Source organism: Coffea eugenioides, chromosome 4 (assembly GCF_003713205.1).
Source record: "Coffea eugenioides isolate CCC68of chromosome 4, Ceug_1.0, whole genome shotgun sequence".
Classification (NCBI taxonomy): Eukaryota; Viridiplantae; Streptophyta; class Magnoliopsida; order Gentianales; family Rubiaceae; genus Coffea; species Coffea eugenioides.
Genome location: NC_040038.1, coordinates 42,498,139 through 42,518,033, shown reverse-complemented (window position 1 = coordinate 42,518,033; position 19,895 = coordinate 42,498,139). Strand labels below are relative to the sequence as shown.

The 19,895-nt window shown below is 35.1% G+C and overlaps 1 protein-coding gene, 4 non-coding genes and 1 pseudogene across 8 annotated transcripts; all 6 read left to right on the top strand.

Moving 5' to 3' along the window:
• The first annotated feature begins 1,162 nt into the window (after window positions 1-1,162).
• Window positions 1,163-2,402, top strand: LOC113769418 (annotated as a pseudogene).
• A 10,172-nt stretch (window positions 2,403-12,574) lies between these two features.
• Window positions 12,575-15,908, top strand: LOC113767327 (protein NRT1/ PTR FAMILY 4.6-like). Of its 4 annotated transcripts, XM_027311378.1 has the most exons (5): window positions 12,575-12,627; window positions 12,734-12,839; window positions 13,039-13,256; window positions 14,175-14,615; window positions 14,701-15,908. In XM_027311378.1, exons 1-5 carry the CDS (start codon window positions 12,625-12,627, stop codon window positions 15,721-15,723), a joined length of 1,791 nt encoding a protein of 596 aa, XP_027167179.1. In that variant the 5' UTR covers window positions 12,575-12,624; the 3' UTR covers window positions 15,724-15,908. The 4 variants fall into 4 exon arrangements, with proteins under 4 accessions (XP_027167179.1, XP_027167180.1, XP_027167178.1 ...); XM_027311379.1 differs by lacking the exon at window positions 13,039-13,256 and having other exon boundaries at window positions 14,236-14,615; XM_027311377.1 differs by lacking the exon at window positions 12,575-12,627 and having other exon boundaries at window positions 12,728-12,839.
• A 1,188-nt stretch (window positions 15,909-17,096) lies between these two features.
• TRNAA-AGC lies at window positions 17,097-17,169 on the top strand. Its single transcript has one exon. It is a non-coding gene; the product is annotated as a tRNA-Ala (tRNA).
• Window positions 17,170-17,920: 751 nt separating this feature from the next.
• On the top strand, window positions 17,921-17,993 carry TRNAA-AGC. The gene has a single exon. It is a non-coding gene; the product is annotated as a tRNA-Ala (tRNA).
• A 770-nt stretch (window positions 17,994-18,763) lies between these two features.
• TRNAA-AGC lies at window positions 18,764-18,836 on the top strand. Its single transcript has one exon. It is a non-coding gene; the product is annotated as a tRNA-Ala (tRNA).
• A 759-nt stretch (window positions 18,837-19,595) lies between these two features.
• On the top strand, window positions 19,596-19,668 carry TRNAA-AGC. Its single transcript has one exon. It is a non-coding gene; the product is annotated as a tRNA-Ala (tRNA).
• The last annotated feature ends 227 nt before the right edge of the window (window positions 19,669-19,895 follow it).

The window sequence follows — 19,895 nt, the reverse complement described above, 5'->3', positions numbered from 1 at the left end:
TGACAGCAAATTGGATTGGTAAAACCAGGCTTCCTCCATGATGGTAGATTACTGAAGAGATTAGTGGAGCAAAGGACGTGCAAAAAATTGTGACTTGGCCACGTATTGGCTTCTTTTCAATCCTACCTTTTTTCATCGAAACGATAAGATTTGTATTGATAGTCAAAGGTTGTATACTTGATGGTTATAAGCACACATTTTCTTTTCAATCCTACTTTTTTTTTCTCGAAACCATAACAATTGTATTGATAGTCAATGAAATCTGTCTGCATGCTTAAATTAGCATGTAGATCTTTTTTTCTTTCTTTTTGGTCTTTTTTTTAGCAAGGAAAAACATAATTTTTCAATGTATGTATTTGGACATGTACGCAAATAAGATTCTAAATGAGTTTAAGTGAATCAAATACTTTGCAATGCAAGTATTCGTTGGTTTCGATGATTATAAAATTGTATTCAAATTTTACTAATTTAATTTGTTAGTCGAGTTCTAGGGGTGTGTAAAATCGAAAAATTTTGATTTACCGACCGAATTCGAATTGAATTCGGAATTTTCGAAATCGGTAATTCGGAATTTGGCACTGAAATCGGAATTTTTGATTTCGAATTATGTGAATTTGGTTCGAATTCGGTAATGAAGTTTTTGAAATCAGAATTTTCGATTTCAATTTCGTTTTATAATATATATATATTAATATTTATTTATTTATATATATTATAATATTTTTTATTTCAATTTCATTTTATAATATGTATATTAATATATATATTTATATATAATAATATTTTTTATAATATATTTATATATAATAATATTTCTTATAATATATGCAATATAAAATTTATATTATATAACAATACACCTAACAAAAAAGAAAAAAAAGGTTTCCGAATTTGGAATTTACTGAATTCGAAATCAAAATCGAAATCGAAATTGGTGAATTCGAAATTGAAATCGATCGGTAATTCCTATGCCAAAATTCGGAAAAACTCCGAATTCAAACTTCCGAATTACCGAATTCGAATTCGATGTACACCCCTATCGAGTTCAAACGGTTTCTTATTTATGTTGCATGTAAGTTTTACATTTTATGCTTTTGTTGAATGTGCGGGTTTGAAAATTTAACTAATGTTTTGTATTCTTCATCTTTGAATTAATTAACCGATGAACTCATACTCGGAACAGACTCTTATCAAGCCAAACTCAATTCTGGTATCGAGTATGTTAATTCATCTTTCCAATCCACATGTATAGAGCATGATTCTAAATGGAAAATTTGTCAAATTGGTCCCTAATATTTACCAAAAACACTTTTTTAGTCCCTAACATATAAAATCAGCCAAAATTATCCCTCACATTTAAATTGTGATCCAATTTGGTCCTAATGCTCGTTTTTGCTCATTTCTCCGGCTAAAAATAGCACGCCTCTCTCACTTGATCATATTTTTAGGGGCAAAACCGAAAAACACATTTCATTACCGGTTGAAAGTAAAAGGATAGAGGTCCACCACTCCCTTTTCACCTTTGCCCCTCAAATTACAGTTTCAAGAAACCCTAAATTGCATCCCTTAATTAACAAGCATAACTTGGAAATGTTAGTGATAATGATGACGAAGACAAAGCTGTAGAGTGTGACGGCCCGCGTGCTTGGGGACATGGCATCTCGTCCTAATTTCGGCCTTAATGAACTGGATTTCGTTTTCTCCACTCTCGTCGTCGGCTCCATTCTCAATTTCTTGCTCATGTATCTCCTGGCACGCACTGCCGGGGCTGGGGGCGTTTCTTCTTCTGGCTGCCTTCCCTCCATCTTCGCTGCCTGTCGTCCCAGCCACATGTTCGAGCCGGGGGTTTATGGCGTATTCAGTCGGATGGGGACTTTTGTGTACAAAGGCACCCTCTTTGTAGCCGTGGGCTTCGCCACCGGACTCGTGGGAACTGCCATCTCCAATGCCCTGATCAAGATGAGGAAGAAGATGGATCCCAATTTCCAGACCCCCAACAAGCCTCCTCCGACGCCTTTGAACGCTTTTACCTGGGCCGTCCACATGGGCGTCAGCAGCACTTTAGATACCAAGCTCTCAACGACATCGAGTTTCTGCTTGCCAAGGGCCTTCCCTCTTTTCTTTTCAAAAGCTCCGTCGTCGTTTTGAGGTGCTTAAACAATGTCCTTGGAGGGATGTCTTTTGTCGTACTGGCCAGGTTAATAGGATCACAGGCTGCTGCTGCTCTTGCTCGTGCTCGTGCTCGTGCTCCTCCTCTTCCTCCTCCGTTTTCCACTGCTGCTGAACTGGAACAACAACAACAACAACAACTAGTCAAGGGGGAGGAGAAGGAGGAGGTGGTGGGTGTTCGGGAAGGTGGTATTGCAGCTGGAGATGCTTTGCCTGCTGACAAAGTCAAGTAGTCCCCTATCCTTTTACTTTCAACCGGTAATGAAATATGTTTTCCGGTTTTGCCCCTAAAAATATGATCACATGAGAGAGGCGTGGTATTTTTAGCCGGAGAAATGAGCAAAAACGAGCATTAGGACCAAATTGGATCACAATTTAAATGTGAGGGATAATTTTGGCTGATTTTATATGTTAGGGACTAAAAAAGTGTTTTTGATAAATGTTAGGGACCAATTTGACAAATTTCCCATTGTAAATTGATGACCAAAAAGAAGAAAAATTAAAGAAGACTTCGCATTTGGGCATAAAAGATTTCCCTGGGCTCCAGTACTCTATCATTCATTCATTTGGTTGGGTTTTTCAACGAGGCCGCTGAACTCCAGGTTTTGCTTTTCGTGGACAAAAGACGAAATTTTTGTCTTTGTCTAAACATCGAGGTCCATGAAAGAATATAGAGGTGGCCCAGTTCGGAAGCAACTTTCTTAGGGCCTAGCCTTGCTAATTTGCACAGCTTTCAGCATTTCAGTCTCTTGTGATTGGTAATCACTAATTTAGCTTTGCTAGAGTAGGAGGGGAGAAGCATTGGATCCCCTAATTTTCTTTTCTTCTTTTTTTTATTAATACTCATGAAAAGATTAGTTTTTGGGAAAAAAAATATGGGCAATTGAGGAATAATTTTTAACATGTTTTTGTTGTATGAGTTAATAGTTAGTCTTACGTGCACTGATAATATATAAATTATCACGATTAGATTGGATGCATGATACATATGCAAAATTTACATTTTAAATTCAAAATCTGATTAGTTATCATTCATCTAATAATGAGATAGTATATACAATATCAGTGTATAAAAGATTAATCATGATTTTGTACCACACATGTTATATCACAAAAGTGCTACAACAAATATTGCAAAAAGATCAATGACATGTTTAACAAACTAGGGAGCTGCAAAGCAATGACTATCTTAACCAAATACTGCCATTCTCGAATAGTACATGAGCCACAAAAATACTTGATCACAAATTCAGTGTAGTCTAGCACACCACAAACGCATTCAAGTGAAGAAAATTAACAAAGCCTAGTCTACATGGTCAAAATTTCATCCTCTCTGTTTATAATAACCATGAATATACACACATTGCCACATATTTGTGTGCCACCATAGTTGTTGCATCACAAGAAGTTGCATTTGCATCCTCGTGAGCTGAACCAGAATTGCTACCAGCCAGCGGCGGAGCTAACTTTGGCCATGTTAAAGTGAAAATGTCAATACGACATACGAGTTTCTTGTATCAATTATATGATTCTATTGTATCAATTAAGCCTAGTTAGGATTAATTATATATATCTTTCCTTATGTAAAAGTTAGTCTCGGATCATTAGTCTAGGTCTAGGTTCATTAGTCTAGATTCAATGTATTTTTGTGTATAAGCCTCTATATAGGCACATCTTATTGTATTTTGACGAAGAGAAATAGATCACAATTTTCCCAAATTTCTAGTTTTCTAACAGGTCAGTACTCCAATTTTACGTATAATTTTTTGAAAAAGATTTTATTTGTACCCTATTAATTTATAATTGTCCCCCTACTGACCAAATAAAATTGTTCTTTTTACATTTTGAGTTATAGAGAATTTTTTGCCTAGATAATTTGTTGAAAACCAATATGTGTAAGTATGCATCAGTAAAGTTATAACAATTCTTACTAAAAAATATATATATATGTGTAATATATCGCTGTAATTGATGATTACAAATATAACCCTCATGGTGTAAGGAGTTAGTTTATTGGCTAGTATTTTGATTTTTTTTTTTCGTCTAACGGCAACAATTTACTCTACTTTTATAATATGGGGAAGGGAGAGTCCAACTAGACTTGTACATGAGTTGGGGGTGAACCTCTAGACCAAACAAGAGCAAGCAATTGCAAAGGAGATAACAAGGTAAAAACATGCAAACTTGATAGCTAGTCGAGAAAAATATCTATCGCGGATGGATAAAAATTACCAATTAAATCTCCAAAATTCATTTACAATGCAAAATATGTACTTTTTTTTTTATCATAATATTACAAGGAATGAATAACCATTGGAGTAGCAGTACACTACCAGATATCTTTAACATTCTATTGAACTAAGTCACATATGATGAAATGAGTAATATGGCCGTGTTTGGATAGGAGATTATTTGGAATAAGAACTTGAAAAAAATTACTGTATCACTTTTTTTGTATGATGTATAAGAAATAAAAAAGTGGTTGAAAAATATGTGCTTATGATGCAAGCAGATAAATTTGTGTAAATAATTTGTCCCATAACTAGAAAAACTCAATGCCGCAAAGATCAAAGTATTCTGCATGGTTATTGACACGTTCATTCATGTGCAGAATTACTCAGTGGGCAAACATCAAAGGATTTGAGGCAAACGCCCATTAAATTGGATGTGTGGCTGTCCATTCTACTCTTCCATATGTGCCTTCGCATGGCTGAAAGTTGTCTCAGTCAAAACGAAAACATTATTATTCTTGTTTGTTTGTTCTCATTCTAATAAGATCAGAAGTTCTCCAGATAGTTCAAATTTTGGCAGAGCCTATTTGACAAGTGCTTCAGATATATTTGACAGTACATGCCAAACTCAGTTGCATTGTCAGTATATCTAATGATTTACTAGAAGAAACTGAAGAGAATCAGAGTGAAGCCGAAGCATCTACAAGATCCTGGCTCTGAAATTTTTAATTACTCTTTTTTTTTTTTGCCTTACAATTATGTTGTTAAACTTAGATTGGATCTTTTTGACCATTGCGTGGTGTGAAGGAATCGAGAGTAATGAAGGAGCAAATAATATATCTCTTGGATAGGACCAATGAGTGGGATTTAATCATTTTCAAGAATTTATGATGCTTGTGACATATCAGATATGGTTTGGTTTCTCATCAAAGCTTTCACGCTGAACATCGGCTGTGGTGCCAGCCGTTTTACACATTCTTCACATTGTAAGCCAATCAGCTTTCTTGGTCGGCTAGTTATCAAATTTCAGTCCCAACAAATAAAGAATCTGTATTAATGAGCAGCACGCTTTCAGGCTTATGCATCACTAGCTATCTTTCATTTCTGCGACAACACAGTCTGTGCAAACCAATTAATGGCGTCAAAAACCCTTACTAATGGACAATTCATATTGCAAAAGTTTTGCCCGCCGGGAGGGGGGGTGGGGATACTCAAGCAAAAATCAACCAAGAATTTCAATTTTACGAGTTTTAACTAGGGATGGCAACGAAAGTGGGCAAACACGAGTACTGAGGCAGGGCGGGGGCGGGAGGAAATTTTCTCCGCCTGTTTTAAATGGGGCAGGGGACGATATCCCCGTCCTGTCTCCCGCTTCAATTTATTAATATAAGTAAATGTAATATATTATATAATCTAATAATAATAAATTTAGAATATTTGACAACTAAACATAACCTTTATCTCATTTCTATCCGAATTCCTAATTGATATTTGGTACAAATATGTTACGTGTTCTATGAGTATTCCTAAATGTTATCTATAAAATCCAATTGAGTATCTTAATTTCTTGGTATTTTGTTTCAACACTTTTCTTGTTTCATTTTTTTCATTTTTCACTTTTTTCAGCTTCGTATTTTATTTTATTCTTTGAATTTAGTTTTGATCTATTGAATAAAAACTTCTAGAAAAAAAAATTAAATTATCACCCGCGAGCACCCACTGGAGAAGCGGGGCACAGCGGGGAGGAGGAACGGAGTCGGGGACAGGGCGAGTGTTTTGGCAACATCTCCCGCCCCGAATCCGTTGCCATCCCTAGTTTTAACACTAGATTTTCATAATGTGGAAATCATTGAGGCCACTTGAAAGTCGGAAAAATTAGCCACAGATCTTGTAAGAAAATTGGTGTGTTACACAATTAGCTAGTCGATTATGACCTTATTCCATCAGTGACCAATGCATAAGCAAATTCACAAGGGTACTCAGTCCCAAGTCCTGGCAAGCAATGGCTCTTAAACAGTAGTGAAAAAAGAAAGGGCTAAAAAAGGGTTGCAATGGCCGGCGAAGGTGTTAAAACAGTCAACACCGCTACTACCCCTTTCCTGAGGTAAAGGGTCACCTCTGGTCCCAGATTTGTGAAAGGAGTGTACGTATAAGATCCTTTGTCTAGCACCTGATTGCATATGCTATGTCCATATCCACTATGCCCCTACGTCTGTGGACTATGGTTATATGCAATTATGTACTTTTTTAAACTAATCAAGCACAAAAATTGTAGAACTTTCCAAGTTCACAGTACAGTTTATAAACTTGCAGGCAAGAATTTAAGCTGATTACTACTGCTCTCCACATATAAAGTACTTAGAAATCATGATTAGCAAGGTTGAGTTTCTTACAAAAACATGCTATAGATCAGGAAATCTCAAGGTTGAAGTGCTCTCAGGAAAGGGCGGCCTTTCTTGACACTGGTCACCATGAGAGTCGGAAATAGTGCTTTGATGAAATTTCCACTACCAGAGGTCGGTAGAAGGTTGAAGAACTGCACCCTGTCACATCCACATCCAGCCTACATAACTTCAAGAATATGGCCGAAATGTGAAAGTGGAATGCGATTTTTATCCACAGGTCACCAAACATGGGAGAAAACCCCCCAACCTGGCAGACGCAGACACGTCTGATTGTTCCAGAAATGCATTACTTCAGGAAATGGGCATGCGGAAGTAGCAGAAATGTAAAGTTAGTAGTGCATGACTTTTAGGAACAGGAAGAGCTTTAGTCCATATTCTGAGGCTAGAGGCCCTTTCTTCTGCAGATAATCCCTTCGAAGTACAACAAAGTAGAGCAAGTCTTTACAATATGAATTAGAAGAATAAATTATATCAGTAACTATGAATTTTTCATGATGTTAGCAGAATGCTAAGCCTTCAGGATATCATCTATTTATATACTCACATACAGTACTGGAAGAAAAATTGAATTTCAGGATATGCAGGTCTCGTTCAAAGAAATTTTTTTTAAAAAATAAAGCACTGGAAGAAGAAAAGAAAACAGTTACCAAGATTAATATCAGACTTCACAATCAGCATCTGCATAAAATCCAATTAAAATGCTTAAACTTGGTAGCTACGGAGTAAATAATCTCTATGAAGATGACATAGTAATACTGACACAAAAAAAAATGAAGTTTCTCTTTTTTTTTTTTCGACAGTGGATAATAGTCTACTCTACGCTTACTCCTACTCCTACTCCTACTCTAACCTATTCTAGGGGTGGACCCAACTGGGCCTTTAGGGGACTAATGGGGATTGAACCACCATCAGATCAAATGGGTGCACTACACGTCCATCTGGATTTTTGGAGAGCCACATACTGTGATAATTGGTGAGAAACAAGGTTTAAACCCTCGCCTCCCACCCCATTAAGCCTTAATGGCTTGATGGTGGCCATCCGTCCAAAGGCTGTGAAAAAAATGAAGTTTCTTATAGAAGCAGTTACGTCAGGGTTTAGAAATAAAAAGAAAGATCATCAAGTAGATTAGGTCCTTGCTTAACTTTAGGAAGCTCCCAAGTACCACTTAATTAGCAGTCATACAGCACCAAAACGGAAAGTTCGAGAAGCAGCAGCATAACAAGCTTGATTGAAGGTGATGATTATACCAGCACAAAACCATTGCACTTAAATCTAGAGGGAGTATCTATATTTACAGTATAATGATTGAATGTTCTATTCCTCCTTCCACGGTAATAATAGAGTTTAGTTGATCAGAGATGGAATAAAAAGTGCAGAAATCTTAAAGAACAAACGAGTCATATAATCAGAAACATCAGTAAAAGCATTGGGCATCATTCCCAGGAGAAAGGTTTGACCCAAGGCAACTTTTTACCTACCTTGTTATCAATAACAACATGTATTTCATAAGCACAAAAACCACTATTGATTTGGAGACGTGTACTTGTGTATCCATAAAGCGAATGAAGCCGCTACTAATTGCTGAATCACATGAAAAAGACAGGTAACTTTACCCTGTCCTCACCCAGATCATCACTAGTAAAGCAAATAAAAAACTGTCCCATGGTTCTAATCAAGAGATGTTTGAAAAAATGCATCAAAAGTTTAAATAAAACTATAGAAATCTGTAAACATGATTTCATACTTTGAAGGGTCATGATCACTCAGCTTGAGGATCTATTAGATCATGTGTTGGAAATAGTTAGTGATGAATTCCATATTGAAAGTGCGTGAAGAATACAAGATGTTTATAGTCAAGTGCACACCTATTCAAATCAATTTGGATGGTGGGAAATTTTGGAAGAAAACTTCAAAATTGCACATACATTTATCATGTTGACTATTGAATTAAAATATAAATTTAATATTCAAAAGATTGGCACTTGGGCACTTAAGAACCAAAATTAATTTTAATTAAAATTAATTTCATTTTAATATTTCTTCTTAATTAAACGGTTTCCTTTTAGTGTTGTATCTAATGATACAACTCATACACCAGTTAAGTATCCATTTATTTTAAAAAAGTGTCTATTCATGAAGAAATACGTTTCTAAAAGACATGACATTTCTTTTAGGGCATCTGAACATTATAAATAAGAGTGTCCAGATATCAAAAAACTCACTTTTACTTTTGGTTTTACTTTCTTCTACTTTGTTCAAAACAATATTCTCTAAACCGTTATTGGGAGAATTTCTGCATACTATTGTGTGGAAATTCTGGTTGGCTTTGTTATTCCTAGAGGGAATTGCCGCGAACCCGATAGTAGAATAGTGGGGGCAAATTTCCTAAGGAAAGTAAATCTTCATGCCAAAGCCATTTTCTGTAGTTGTAGTTATTACTATTTCCTAAAATCATGCACTTCAAAATTCTATTGCAAACATATCCACACATCTGACCTATCGAAGCAACAAGAACACTGGATGGCCCAGATAGGAACTGATAAAATCAATTAGACCACTTGATGAGTAAGCCATAACCAGACGATTCCAGCAGCAAGAAGAAACAACTAGAATGTAGTTCAGAGCTCTATGGTAACCAGCTGAAGGAGAGAGTCCATGTGAACTGGACAATGACTTGTAATCACCCTCCGATGATTCGAGAAAATGGCCTCTGATGAATGAAGTTGATGATTCGAGAAAATTAGGTCCATCTATATAACAAAGAAGAAAATAGTGTTCATGAGCAATAGGGTGTCGAGCAGGATATACAAGATAGATATTGAAGAACAATTGATTTTTTTTTCAATCATAGAAAATATGTTGGTTTTTTGGGGCATAAACTAAGAAACAACACCTTAGTGTTGCAAAAAAAGCTTATAAGAGACTTGTATTGAAGGTAGAAAATGAGCTTATTGTTCTACATTCATCAACTCACTATTTATAGTGATTACATGAAACAAACTAGCAAAATATCCAACTAACAATTATCCTAGAAATCTCAACAAAATATAATCTCCTTCTACTAGCAAATCTTATCTAAAATATCTGTTAACAAACCAACATGGTCTTTTGTTAACAAATATCCTTATTTTTCTAATAACTAAATTATTTTGATATCAAACATAATCTAGCAAAATATGTAGGAAAAGTTGGTTTTTTGGGGCATAAACTAAGAAACAACACCTTAGTGTTGCAAAAAAAGCTTATAAGAGACTTGTATTGAAGATAGAAAATGAGCTTATTGTTCTACATTCATCAACTCACTATTTATAGTGATTACATGAAACAAACTAGCAAAATATCCAACTAACAATTATCCTAGAAATCTCAACAAAATATAATCTCCTTCTACTAGCAAATCTTATCTAAAATATCTGTTAACAAACCAACATGATCTTTTGTTAACAAATATCCTTATTTTTCTAATAACTAAATTATTTTGATATCAAACATAATCTAGCAAAATATGTAGGAAAAGTTGCATATCTCAACACTCCTCCTTGCCACTTTTGCTGCAGATTTTGAATTGTCTTCTCAAATCTTTGAATCTTGTTTTGGACGAGACTTTTGTAAGAAATTCTGCAATTGATGATTAGCCTTGCAATGAACTTCTTCTTTTGTCTTCTCATGCCAAACTCCACATAAAAGATGATTTTTTTTTAATGTTTCCAAATAACCTTCTCATAGGTTTAAAATGGAACATCTTTTGACGATGTTTGAACCTATATAGAAAATATGAAATTTTGCATGATTCTTCATTTTGCCATCACCATCAAAATCTGTAGACCCAAAAACAGAAATGTTATAATCTTGATAAATATCAGGAATCAATCTGATATCTCCTGACTTATCAATGATCTCCTCCTGAATTTTTTCAGGATCTGGATTCTTGATTTCATCATCATGTTCCACTTTAGAATTGTCAAAATCTGACCAATTCATAGTGAAACTTCTCCTTTCTATTTTAATTGAGAATAATTTATTCTCAATCAAATCATCAGCCATTTTCTTTGTGAAAACGGCATCAAAAACTGATATGTGAATGCTGGCCTTGGATCTCTGTCTAACTGCAACTCTGTGGTCTCTAATTTGTGTATCCATCAGCTCTTCAAATGCTGATGAAACAAAATTCGTCTCCACCATATCCCGTAGATCATTGACTACCAAATAAGTCCAAAATTTTATGACCCAAATTTGGTAAGTTTCACCACCAAAAGTTGAAATATTTGACAAAAAGTTCTTTCCTGTCATGGCTTTGAACTTATAAAAGATTCTCACCAATGCATCACTCTAAAAAAAACTCAGGCCCTTAAGATATAGGCTCTTGATACCACTTTGTTGGTTTTTTGGGGCATAAACTAAGAAACAACACCTTAGTGTTGCAAAAAAAGCTTATAAGAGACTTGTATTGAAGGTAGAAAATGAGCTTATTGTTCTACATTCATCAACTCACTATTTATAGTGATTACATGAAACAAACTAGCAAAATATCCAACTAACAATTATCCTAGAAATCTCAACAAAATAAAAACAAGGCAGTTATAGCATTCTTAGAACTCCATTATGCATATAGCTTTTAAAACTAACCAATTACATCTGGAAAGGCAGCTATTCAACAGCACTGAAGCACTAGAATATAAGCATCATGAACTTAGTTGATCATCAGGCTGCACATAATGTTTCATGTCATCTCATGTTGTCCACCAGCAAATGCTTATACAAGTAAGTCAAGCATCATATCATGGTGCTTATGTAGGCAACCAGCTAAGAGTAAACACATTTATACTACGATTCCACCTGTTTAAACACCAACCTGATGCTGATACAGGTAGTCAAGCATCATATCATGGCACTTATGTAGACAACCAGCTAAGAGTGAACTCATTCATCATACGATTCCACCCGTTTAAACACCAACCTGATAAGAGTTATTTTTCAGATCTTCAGTCTCCAGAATACGTGAGGTTTTTGATAAGTAATGGCTACTGCCCTTTCTGGTAATATCTGCCAATTATGAAAAAAAGATACATAAACCACTAAATTTTGCTAGTCCTATTAAATGTCATGCCTATCTTGTAATAAACAAGTAAAAATGGCTCTAGACCCCTCTCTTTCTTCTGTACTCTCAAAACACAAACACCACTTGATATCCAATGTCAGCACCTAAAAATGTGTAGTTACGCGGAACCATACTTGACACAAACTAAAATATGTGGGAGAAAAGGAGTTTATTATCAATCAATCACACATATAATAAGCACATCCGACTTTCATATAGAGATCGGCAAAAATTCTAAACATAATTGCCTTTACAACAACCACAACTCTCTTTAATTTTCCTCTCACTCTTCTCAACTGAAACAAATAACCAGACACCCCATATATAGCACACAGTACTTGGTAAATAGGAAACTACTAAGACAGAAAAGTACCAAATAATTATTCTATACCTTAGACAAGTAAACCACTAAAATTTGACTATTCTTTTAATTTAGAAATAGGAAACAACTACTATTAAGAAGTTTGGTTTAATTATGCCACGTCCAAACTCTAACATTGGTCAAAACATCCAAGAATAAATCTTCCTAGCAAAGAATCCAGAATTTTCTTAGGCTGGACCCCCCCCCCCCCCCAACACACACACACACACACACAACAGAAACAAAAAAGACAAAATCCCTGCAGTATATAAATGCAATTGCAGAGTAACTCCTACCAAAACAGTAAAGGTGTTTGATCAGGTCTCCTGCAATCAGATAAGCATACACTGTCAACAGCAATGGTGCACACTTTTTCTGATACTTTAATTTGTGTTTCTCATTATAACTTAGATTCTTCTCCATCAAATTGAGAGCCCGTTTCATGATCCTTTCATGCCACAAATGCAGGAGGAAAGACACTATTCAGACAAATGGGAAGGCTATGTAGATTGGCGAAACAGACCAGCCCTGAGAGGCAAGCATGGTGGCATGGTTGCTGCATCCTTTGTCTTAGGTTAGTTTGAATATCTATGTTTCAAGGTATATATTTACCAGTAGTAAATATACTGCTATGATGATTGCTAGAGAGTTCAACACAAAAGTTGAAGATAGAATTTTTGATAGGATAATCCCTCTGCACCTTTGTTCACTTTTAACAACCAGAGAAATGCCACAACAAATACTTACTTGATTTTCTCTGCTTGCAATTTTAGTTGTCGAGATACTGGAGAATCTCGCATACCTGGCAAATGCAAGCAACCTAGTGCTTTACTTGTCAAAATTCATGCATTACTCTCCATCTAATTCAGCGAACAAGGTAACTAACTTCATGGGCACTGCATTTCTCCTTGCTCTTCTTGGAGGCTTTTTATCTGATGCCTTCTTCACCACCTATTGCATCTATCTCATAAGCGCAACAATTGAGTTCCTGGTAAGAACTATCCTTAGATTCCAAATTTGTTTAGTCAACTGACTTACATGACACACAATGTAGTTGAATATCTATCAAATAATGAACTGCTCTTTAGCCAATAAATGGTCCAAAACAAGCATGTCAGACTTGCGTCTCATGGTCAATAACTTCAATAGTGATCAATCAATAGAACTATGGTTTAGCATTAATTTCACAGCTTGCAGAGGTGAGGTTTACCATTGAAGCACCTGTTATCAAATAGGCAAAATGCAAATAAGATTCATTGGTGGAGTATCTTTTGATCTTTAGAAGAATGAGTGATTTTGAAGAGAGTGGATCTAGCAAACTCAAAATGTCCATGTAAGCAACTTTAAGCCCCTCATAGTACAAAAGTTATACAGAACTCAAACAGAGGGAGTTCACTTAATGGAGACATAAACACTTCTCTGTAACAATAATAACACATGAAGATATGTATGACTACTCAATTGCACGTACCATGCAGAAAAATGTATGAACTATGAATAAAACTCCTACTTGGGGCAATGGATTTGACAGATTCAGCAGTAAATTGACAAATACAATAGTCATAATAGTTTTCAGTTTTGAAGAAAATAAAAGTTTTTTTTTTCTTTCAGTATCAACAAATAAAGATGCTTGAAACATATTTCGGGCCTGAGAGTTGGGGGTGGGGGGTAATAAAAAAAAAGATGCTTGAAACATTGAGTTCAATTCTCAAATCACTGCATCGACGGACAACTACTATGGCCCAGAGGTATTCATTGCATAGCAGTTCTTTTATAAGGGTTAACATGAGTCCATTTTGACTAAAGGAATCTTTCTAAGGGAGACTTTTACCATAGGATAGATAGACACTATGAGTCATGGTTATGGCCTTGTATTCTTGCTTTGACTGATTGCAAACCCTGGAAACAGGGCCTGCTAATGCTCACAGTGCAAGCTCACATACCTTCACTGACACCATCCGCTTGCACAGCAATTAACAGAAACACTTCATGCCACCAAGTTGATGGTGGGAAAGCAGCAATATTGTTTGCAGGCCTCTATCTGGTTGCCTTGGGTGTTGGAGGAATTAAAGGTTCCCTTCCTCCACATGGAGCTGAGCAGTTTGATGAGGATACCACACGTGGAAGGAAGCAGAGGTCGACATTCTTCAATTACTACGTCTTCTGCCTGTCCTGTGGTGGATTAATTGCAGTAACATTTATGGTGTGGATTGAAGACAATAAAGGTTGGCAGTGGGGCTTTGGTATCTCAACTGGTATAATACTTGTTACAATTCCAATCTTCCTACTTGGTTCTTCTACTTACAGGATCAAAATGCCAACTGGAAGCCCTATTACAACCATTTTCAAGGTATAGCTTTTCTCTAGAATTACACTTTCTGTACTATTTATTAGCCAATGTCTAACAAGGAAGATCCATACTAATATTTCACCAGGTTTTGGCTGGAGCTGTTTGTACATGTTGCACTTCAACAACTTCCAGGAATGCAATCATGAGCATGAGCACAACCTCAACCTACACAACTGAAACCGGCCAGGAAGAGAAAAATGACAAAAATGGAGCAGAGACTCACACAACATCAGCAGACCTGAAGTTCCTGAATAGAGCGGCAATTGGAAGGCCTTTCCATCAACTGCTACAATGCACCATCAAAGAAGTAGAAGAAGTGAAGATTGTCCTTAAGATTTTGCCGATTTTTGCATTCACCATGATGCTGAACTGCTGCCTTGCTCAGCTGTCTACCTTTTCAGTCCAACAAGCAGCAACCATGGACACTAGGATTGGCTCGTTCACAGTTCCACCGGCTTCCCTTCCAGTTTTCCCAGTAATTTTCATCATGATACTTGCACCAATCTACAATCACATCATTATCCCACTTGCTAGGAAGGCTACTGGGACAGAAATGGGAATCACACATTTACAGCGAATTGGAACTGGCTTAGTTTTCTCAATTGTGGCCATGGCTGTTGCAGCATTAGTGGAAATGAAGCGAAAGAAGGTGGCAATGCAATCCGGCATGATAAATTCAACAGAACCTCTTCCAATCACATTCCTTTGGGTGGCATTGCAATATATGTTTTTAGGATCAGCTGATCTTTTCAGCTTGGCTGGCATGATGGATTTCTTTTTCACAGAGGCCCCATTTAGCATGAAGTCATTAGCAACAGCTCTCTCCTGGACCTCACTGGCCATAGGTTATTATTTCAGCTCGGTACTTGTATCAATTGTCAACAAAGTTACGAGCAGCTTTAGGCACACGCCATGGCTTTATGGAAGTAACTTGAACCATTATCACCTTGAACGATTTTACTGGTTGATGTGCATATTAAGTGGGTTAAATTTTCTGCATTATCTCTTTTGGGCCAGCCGTTACAAGTATCAGTCAACTAGGCCTCGAGATCAAGAGGAGATTCAAATAAGAGTTAACTCATCTGAACTGCAAGTATCCCACTCATGAAAGCTATTCAGGATGAACCTTCTCCACTGCCTCTCGATGTGAATGTGTGTGTACGAGAGAGAGAGAGAGAGTACTAGCTGAATGTATAATTTATCATTGCGATTTGAGTTATCAGTTCAGTAATACTGTATCATTCATCCCATTCTGGTAAGAATAATCTTAGTGAATTTGCATATCATTTTCAATCGGAGCCTCAGAAAATGCATTTGAATCATTCAATTTCATTCGAAAACTATAACTCCATTTCATGTGCACAAAAATTTACCAAGGGACAATTAATCTGATGCATCAATCTAAATTGAATTAGCTGATGTACAGATCCAAAAAACATGAAACTATAACTTGTCCAAAATGAACAAAGCGCATGATGGCACTGATACTATTTTTGTATGTTATTAAGCCAACTCTTTTCTTCTTCCCCTTCCCAATATCAGCACTTCAGTTCCAATATTCAATAAGAAAGCAACAGGGGCCAGCAACAATGACAGACTGATCCCACTTGGTTACATCGCCAGAAACTGACAAGATGATCAATACCAAGCCAAGATTCCAGACCAAAATCTCAGCAATGTTGTAGAAATCAAAATCAAGATTCACATCTAACAATTCCACAACAGTAAAAAAAAAAAAAGGAACAATAAGGGCTGGCGATAACTTAAACAGGATTGTACAACTAACGGCTACAAGCACAATCAAAGCATATACCTGCATAATGAAATCCAACATACTCTGTTGCATTGAAACTTCCCAATAGGATAAGCCCTTTAACTAATGTACTCATAATTAGTATGAGTTTCATTAAGCACAACTTATTCCTTGACTCAGTATTACCACAACCAATGGTATTTTAAAATGTTATATCTTATATGAAGCCAGCTTCTCGTTTGTCCAGATCAATGTCTTTACCTCAACTAGAACAAACACACACACACACACACACATATATATATACACACACACACACTCATTTTTCGGACTGTTTTGTAGTGTCAAGACCAATGTCATATTGAACAGTAAATTGGGATCCATTTTGTTTGCCATTTTTGCTTCGTTATTCTCATTTTGCTCGATATACCCACTCCAGTTTTGGATTTTTTTTTTCCTTTTTGGAAGCAACAAATGTCTAAACTTATAAAGTGCAATTCATCATCATCATCTTATGATGTTGGCAGGAAAAATTCTAGTACTGACATGAACAAGGATTCAGTAGAAGGGTTGGTACCTTAATATACATGGGAGAGATAAAACTGCCATGAATTGGTGGTGGTGAGGTTGAGGTGAAAAGCATCGGAGCAGAGAATTTGAGATGGAGCTAACGGGTAAAACCCAAATAGAAGCAAATATGAAAGATTTGTTTTGCAAAGCAACCATTCGGGGATGTAGCTCAGATGGTAGAGCGCTCGCTTAGCATGCGAGAGGTACGGGGATCGATACCCCGCATCTCCACTGTTTTTTTTTTGTTTTAATTTTTAATTTCTTAAACTACTTTCCTTTTAAAGCCGTAAATCTTTTTGAGAAAACACTTCATATAAATAAGGTAACTACTAGCTACACAATTAGTAATTTGCTTATTTTCTACTAAGATATATTCAAAAGTTATTGATTTTGGTCTCTCAAACTACTTTCCTTCTAAAGTCATAAATCTTTTTGAGAAAGCACTTTATTTAAATAAGGCAGCTACTAAATACACAATTGACAATTTGCTTATTTTTCTTCTATACCCCGCATCTCCATTGCTTTTTTTTTTTTTAAATTTTTAAATTTAAATTTCTCAAACTACTTTCCTTTTAGGAATAATTTCAAAAACCTCCCCTGAGATTTCTAACAATTTCACTGAGCTCCCCTGAAATTTGAAAAATTACACATACCTCCCTTGTCATTTAAAATGACAATTTTACCCTTAATATTTCAATGAAATTCTCTTATTTGGCATGCTTATACTTAGAATGAGTTTTAAAATTATTTTTTCATTCTTATTCCTTTTTTAAAATTTTTCGCAAATAAAACTGTAAAACTACCACTAATATCTCTAGATTTCTATTACAACTAAATGTCGAACTAGTGATTTTTTTGACGAGTTAATTTTATATGTAATCCAATATTTTTGCTGATCTTTGTTTTCTATTTTTGGTATTAAAATTAACATTAAATAAAAAAATGGCCTAAAAACACTACTAAATTATGATATCCATCACTCGGGGATGTAGCTCAGATGGTAGAGCGCTCGCTTAGCATGTGAGAGGTACGGGGATTGATACCCCGCATCTCCATTTCTTTTTGTTTAAATTTTAAATTTTAAAATTTAAATTTCTCAAACTGCTTTCCTTTTAAAGCCGTAAATCTTTTTGAGAAAACACTTTATATAAATAAGGTAGCTACTAGCTACACGATTGGTAATTTGCTCATTTTCTACTAAGATATATTCAAAAATTGTTGATTTTGGTCGCTCAAACTACTTTCCTTCTAAAGCCATAAATCTTTTTGAGAAAGCACTTTATTTAAATAAGGCAGCTACTAAATACACAATTGACAATTTGCTTATTTTTCTTCTATGCCCCGCATCTCCATTGCTTTTTTTTTTTAATTTTAAAATTTAAATTTCTCAAAATACTTTCCTTTTAGGAATAATTTCAAAAACCTCCCCTGAGATTTCTAACAATTTCACTGAGCTCCCCTGAAATTTGAAAAATTACACATACCTCCCTTGTCATTTAAAATGGCAATTTTACCCTTAAATATTTTAATGAAATTCTCTTATTTGGCATGCTTTATACTTAGAATGAGTTTTAAAATTATTTTTTCATTCTTTTTCATTCTTATTCCTTTTTTTAAATTTTTCGCCAATAAAAGTGTAAAACTACCACTAATATCTCTAGATTTCTATTATAACCAAATGTCGAACTAGTGATTTTTTTGACGAGTTAATTTTATATGTAATCCAATATTTTTGCTGATCTTTGTTTTCTATTTTTGGTATTAAAATTAACATTAAATAAAAAAATGGCCCAAAAACACTACTAAATTATGATATCCATCACTTGGGGATTTAGCTCAGATGGTAGAGCGCTCGCTTAGCATGCGAGAGGTACGGGGATCGATACCCCGCATCTCCATTTCTTTTTGTTTAAAATTTAAAATTTAAATTTCTCAAACTACTTTCCTTTTAAAGCCGTAAATCTTTTTGAGAAAACACTTTATATAAATAAGGTAGCTACTAGCTACACGATTGGTAATTTGTTTATTTTCTACTAAGATATATTGAAAAGTTGTTGATTTTGGTCTCTCAAACTACTCTCCTTCTAAAGCCATAAATCTTTTTGAGAAAGTACTTTATTTAAATAAGGCAGCTACTAAATACACAATTGACAATTTGCTTATTTTTCTTCTATACCCTGCAGCTCCATTTTTTTTTTAATTTTAAAATTTAAATTTCCCAAACTACTTTCCTTTTAGGAATAATTTCAAAAACCTCCCCTGAGATTTCTAACAATTTCACTGAGCTCCCCTGAAATTTGAAAAATTACACATACCTCCCTTGTCATTTAAAATGGCAATTTTACCCTGAAATATTTTAATGAAATTTTCTTATTTGGTATGCTTATACTTAGAATGAGTTTTAAAATTATTTTTCATTATTTTTCCTTCTTATTCCTTTTTAAAAATTTTTCACCAATAAAAGTGTAAAACTACCACTAATATCTCTAGATTTCTATTATAACCAAATGTCGAACTAGTGATATTTTGACGAATTAATTTCATATGTAATCCAATTTTTTTGGTGATCTTTGTTTTCTATTTTTTGGTATTAAACTTAACAATAAATAAAAAAGAAATGGCCTAAAAACACTACTAAATTATGATATCCATCACTTGGGGATGTAGCTCAGATGGTAGAGCGCTCGCTTAGCATGCGAGAGGTACGGGGATCGATACCCCGCATCTCCATTGCTTTTTGTTTTAATTTTAAATTTTAAAATTTAAATTTCTCAAGCTACTTTCTTTTTAAAGCCGTAAATCTTTTTGAGAAAACACTTCATATAATAAGGTAGCTACTAGCTACACAATTGGTAATTTGCTTATTTTCTACTAAGATATATTCAAAAGTTGTTGATTTTGGTTTCTCAAACTACTCTCCTTCTAAAGCCATAAATCTTTTTGAGAAAGCACTTTAT

Coding starts and splice junctions, on each gene's coding strand:
- LOC113767327 (XM_027311377.1), top strand. CDS start 12,728: ATGCAGGAGGAAAGACACTATTCAGACAAATGGGAAGGCTATGTAGAT. Junction 13,257..14,174: donor GCGCAACAATTGAGTTCCTG/GTAAGAACTATC, acceptor CCCTGGAAACAG/GGCCTGCTAATGCTCACAGT. Junction 14,616..14,700: donor CTATTACAACCATTTTCAAG/GTATAGCTTTTC, acceptor ATATTTCACCAG/GTTTTGGCTGGAGCTGTTTG.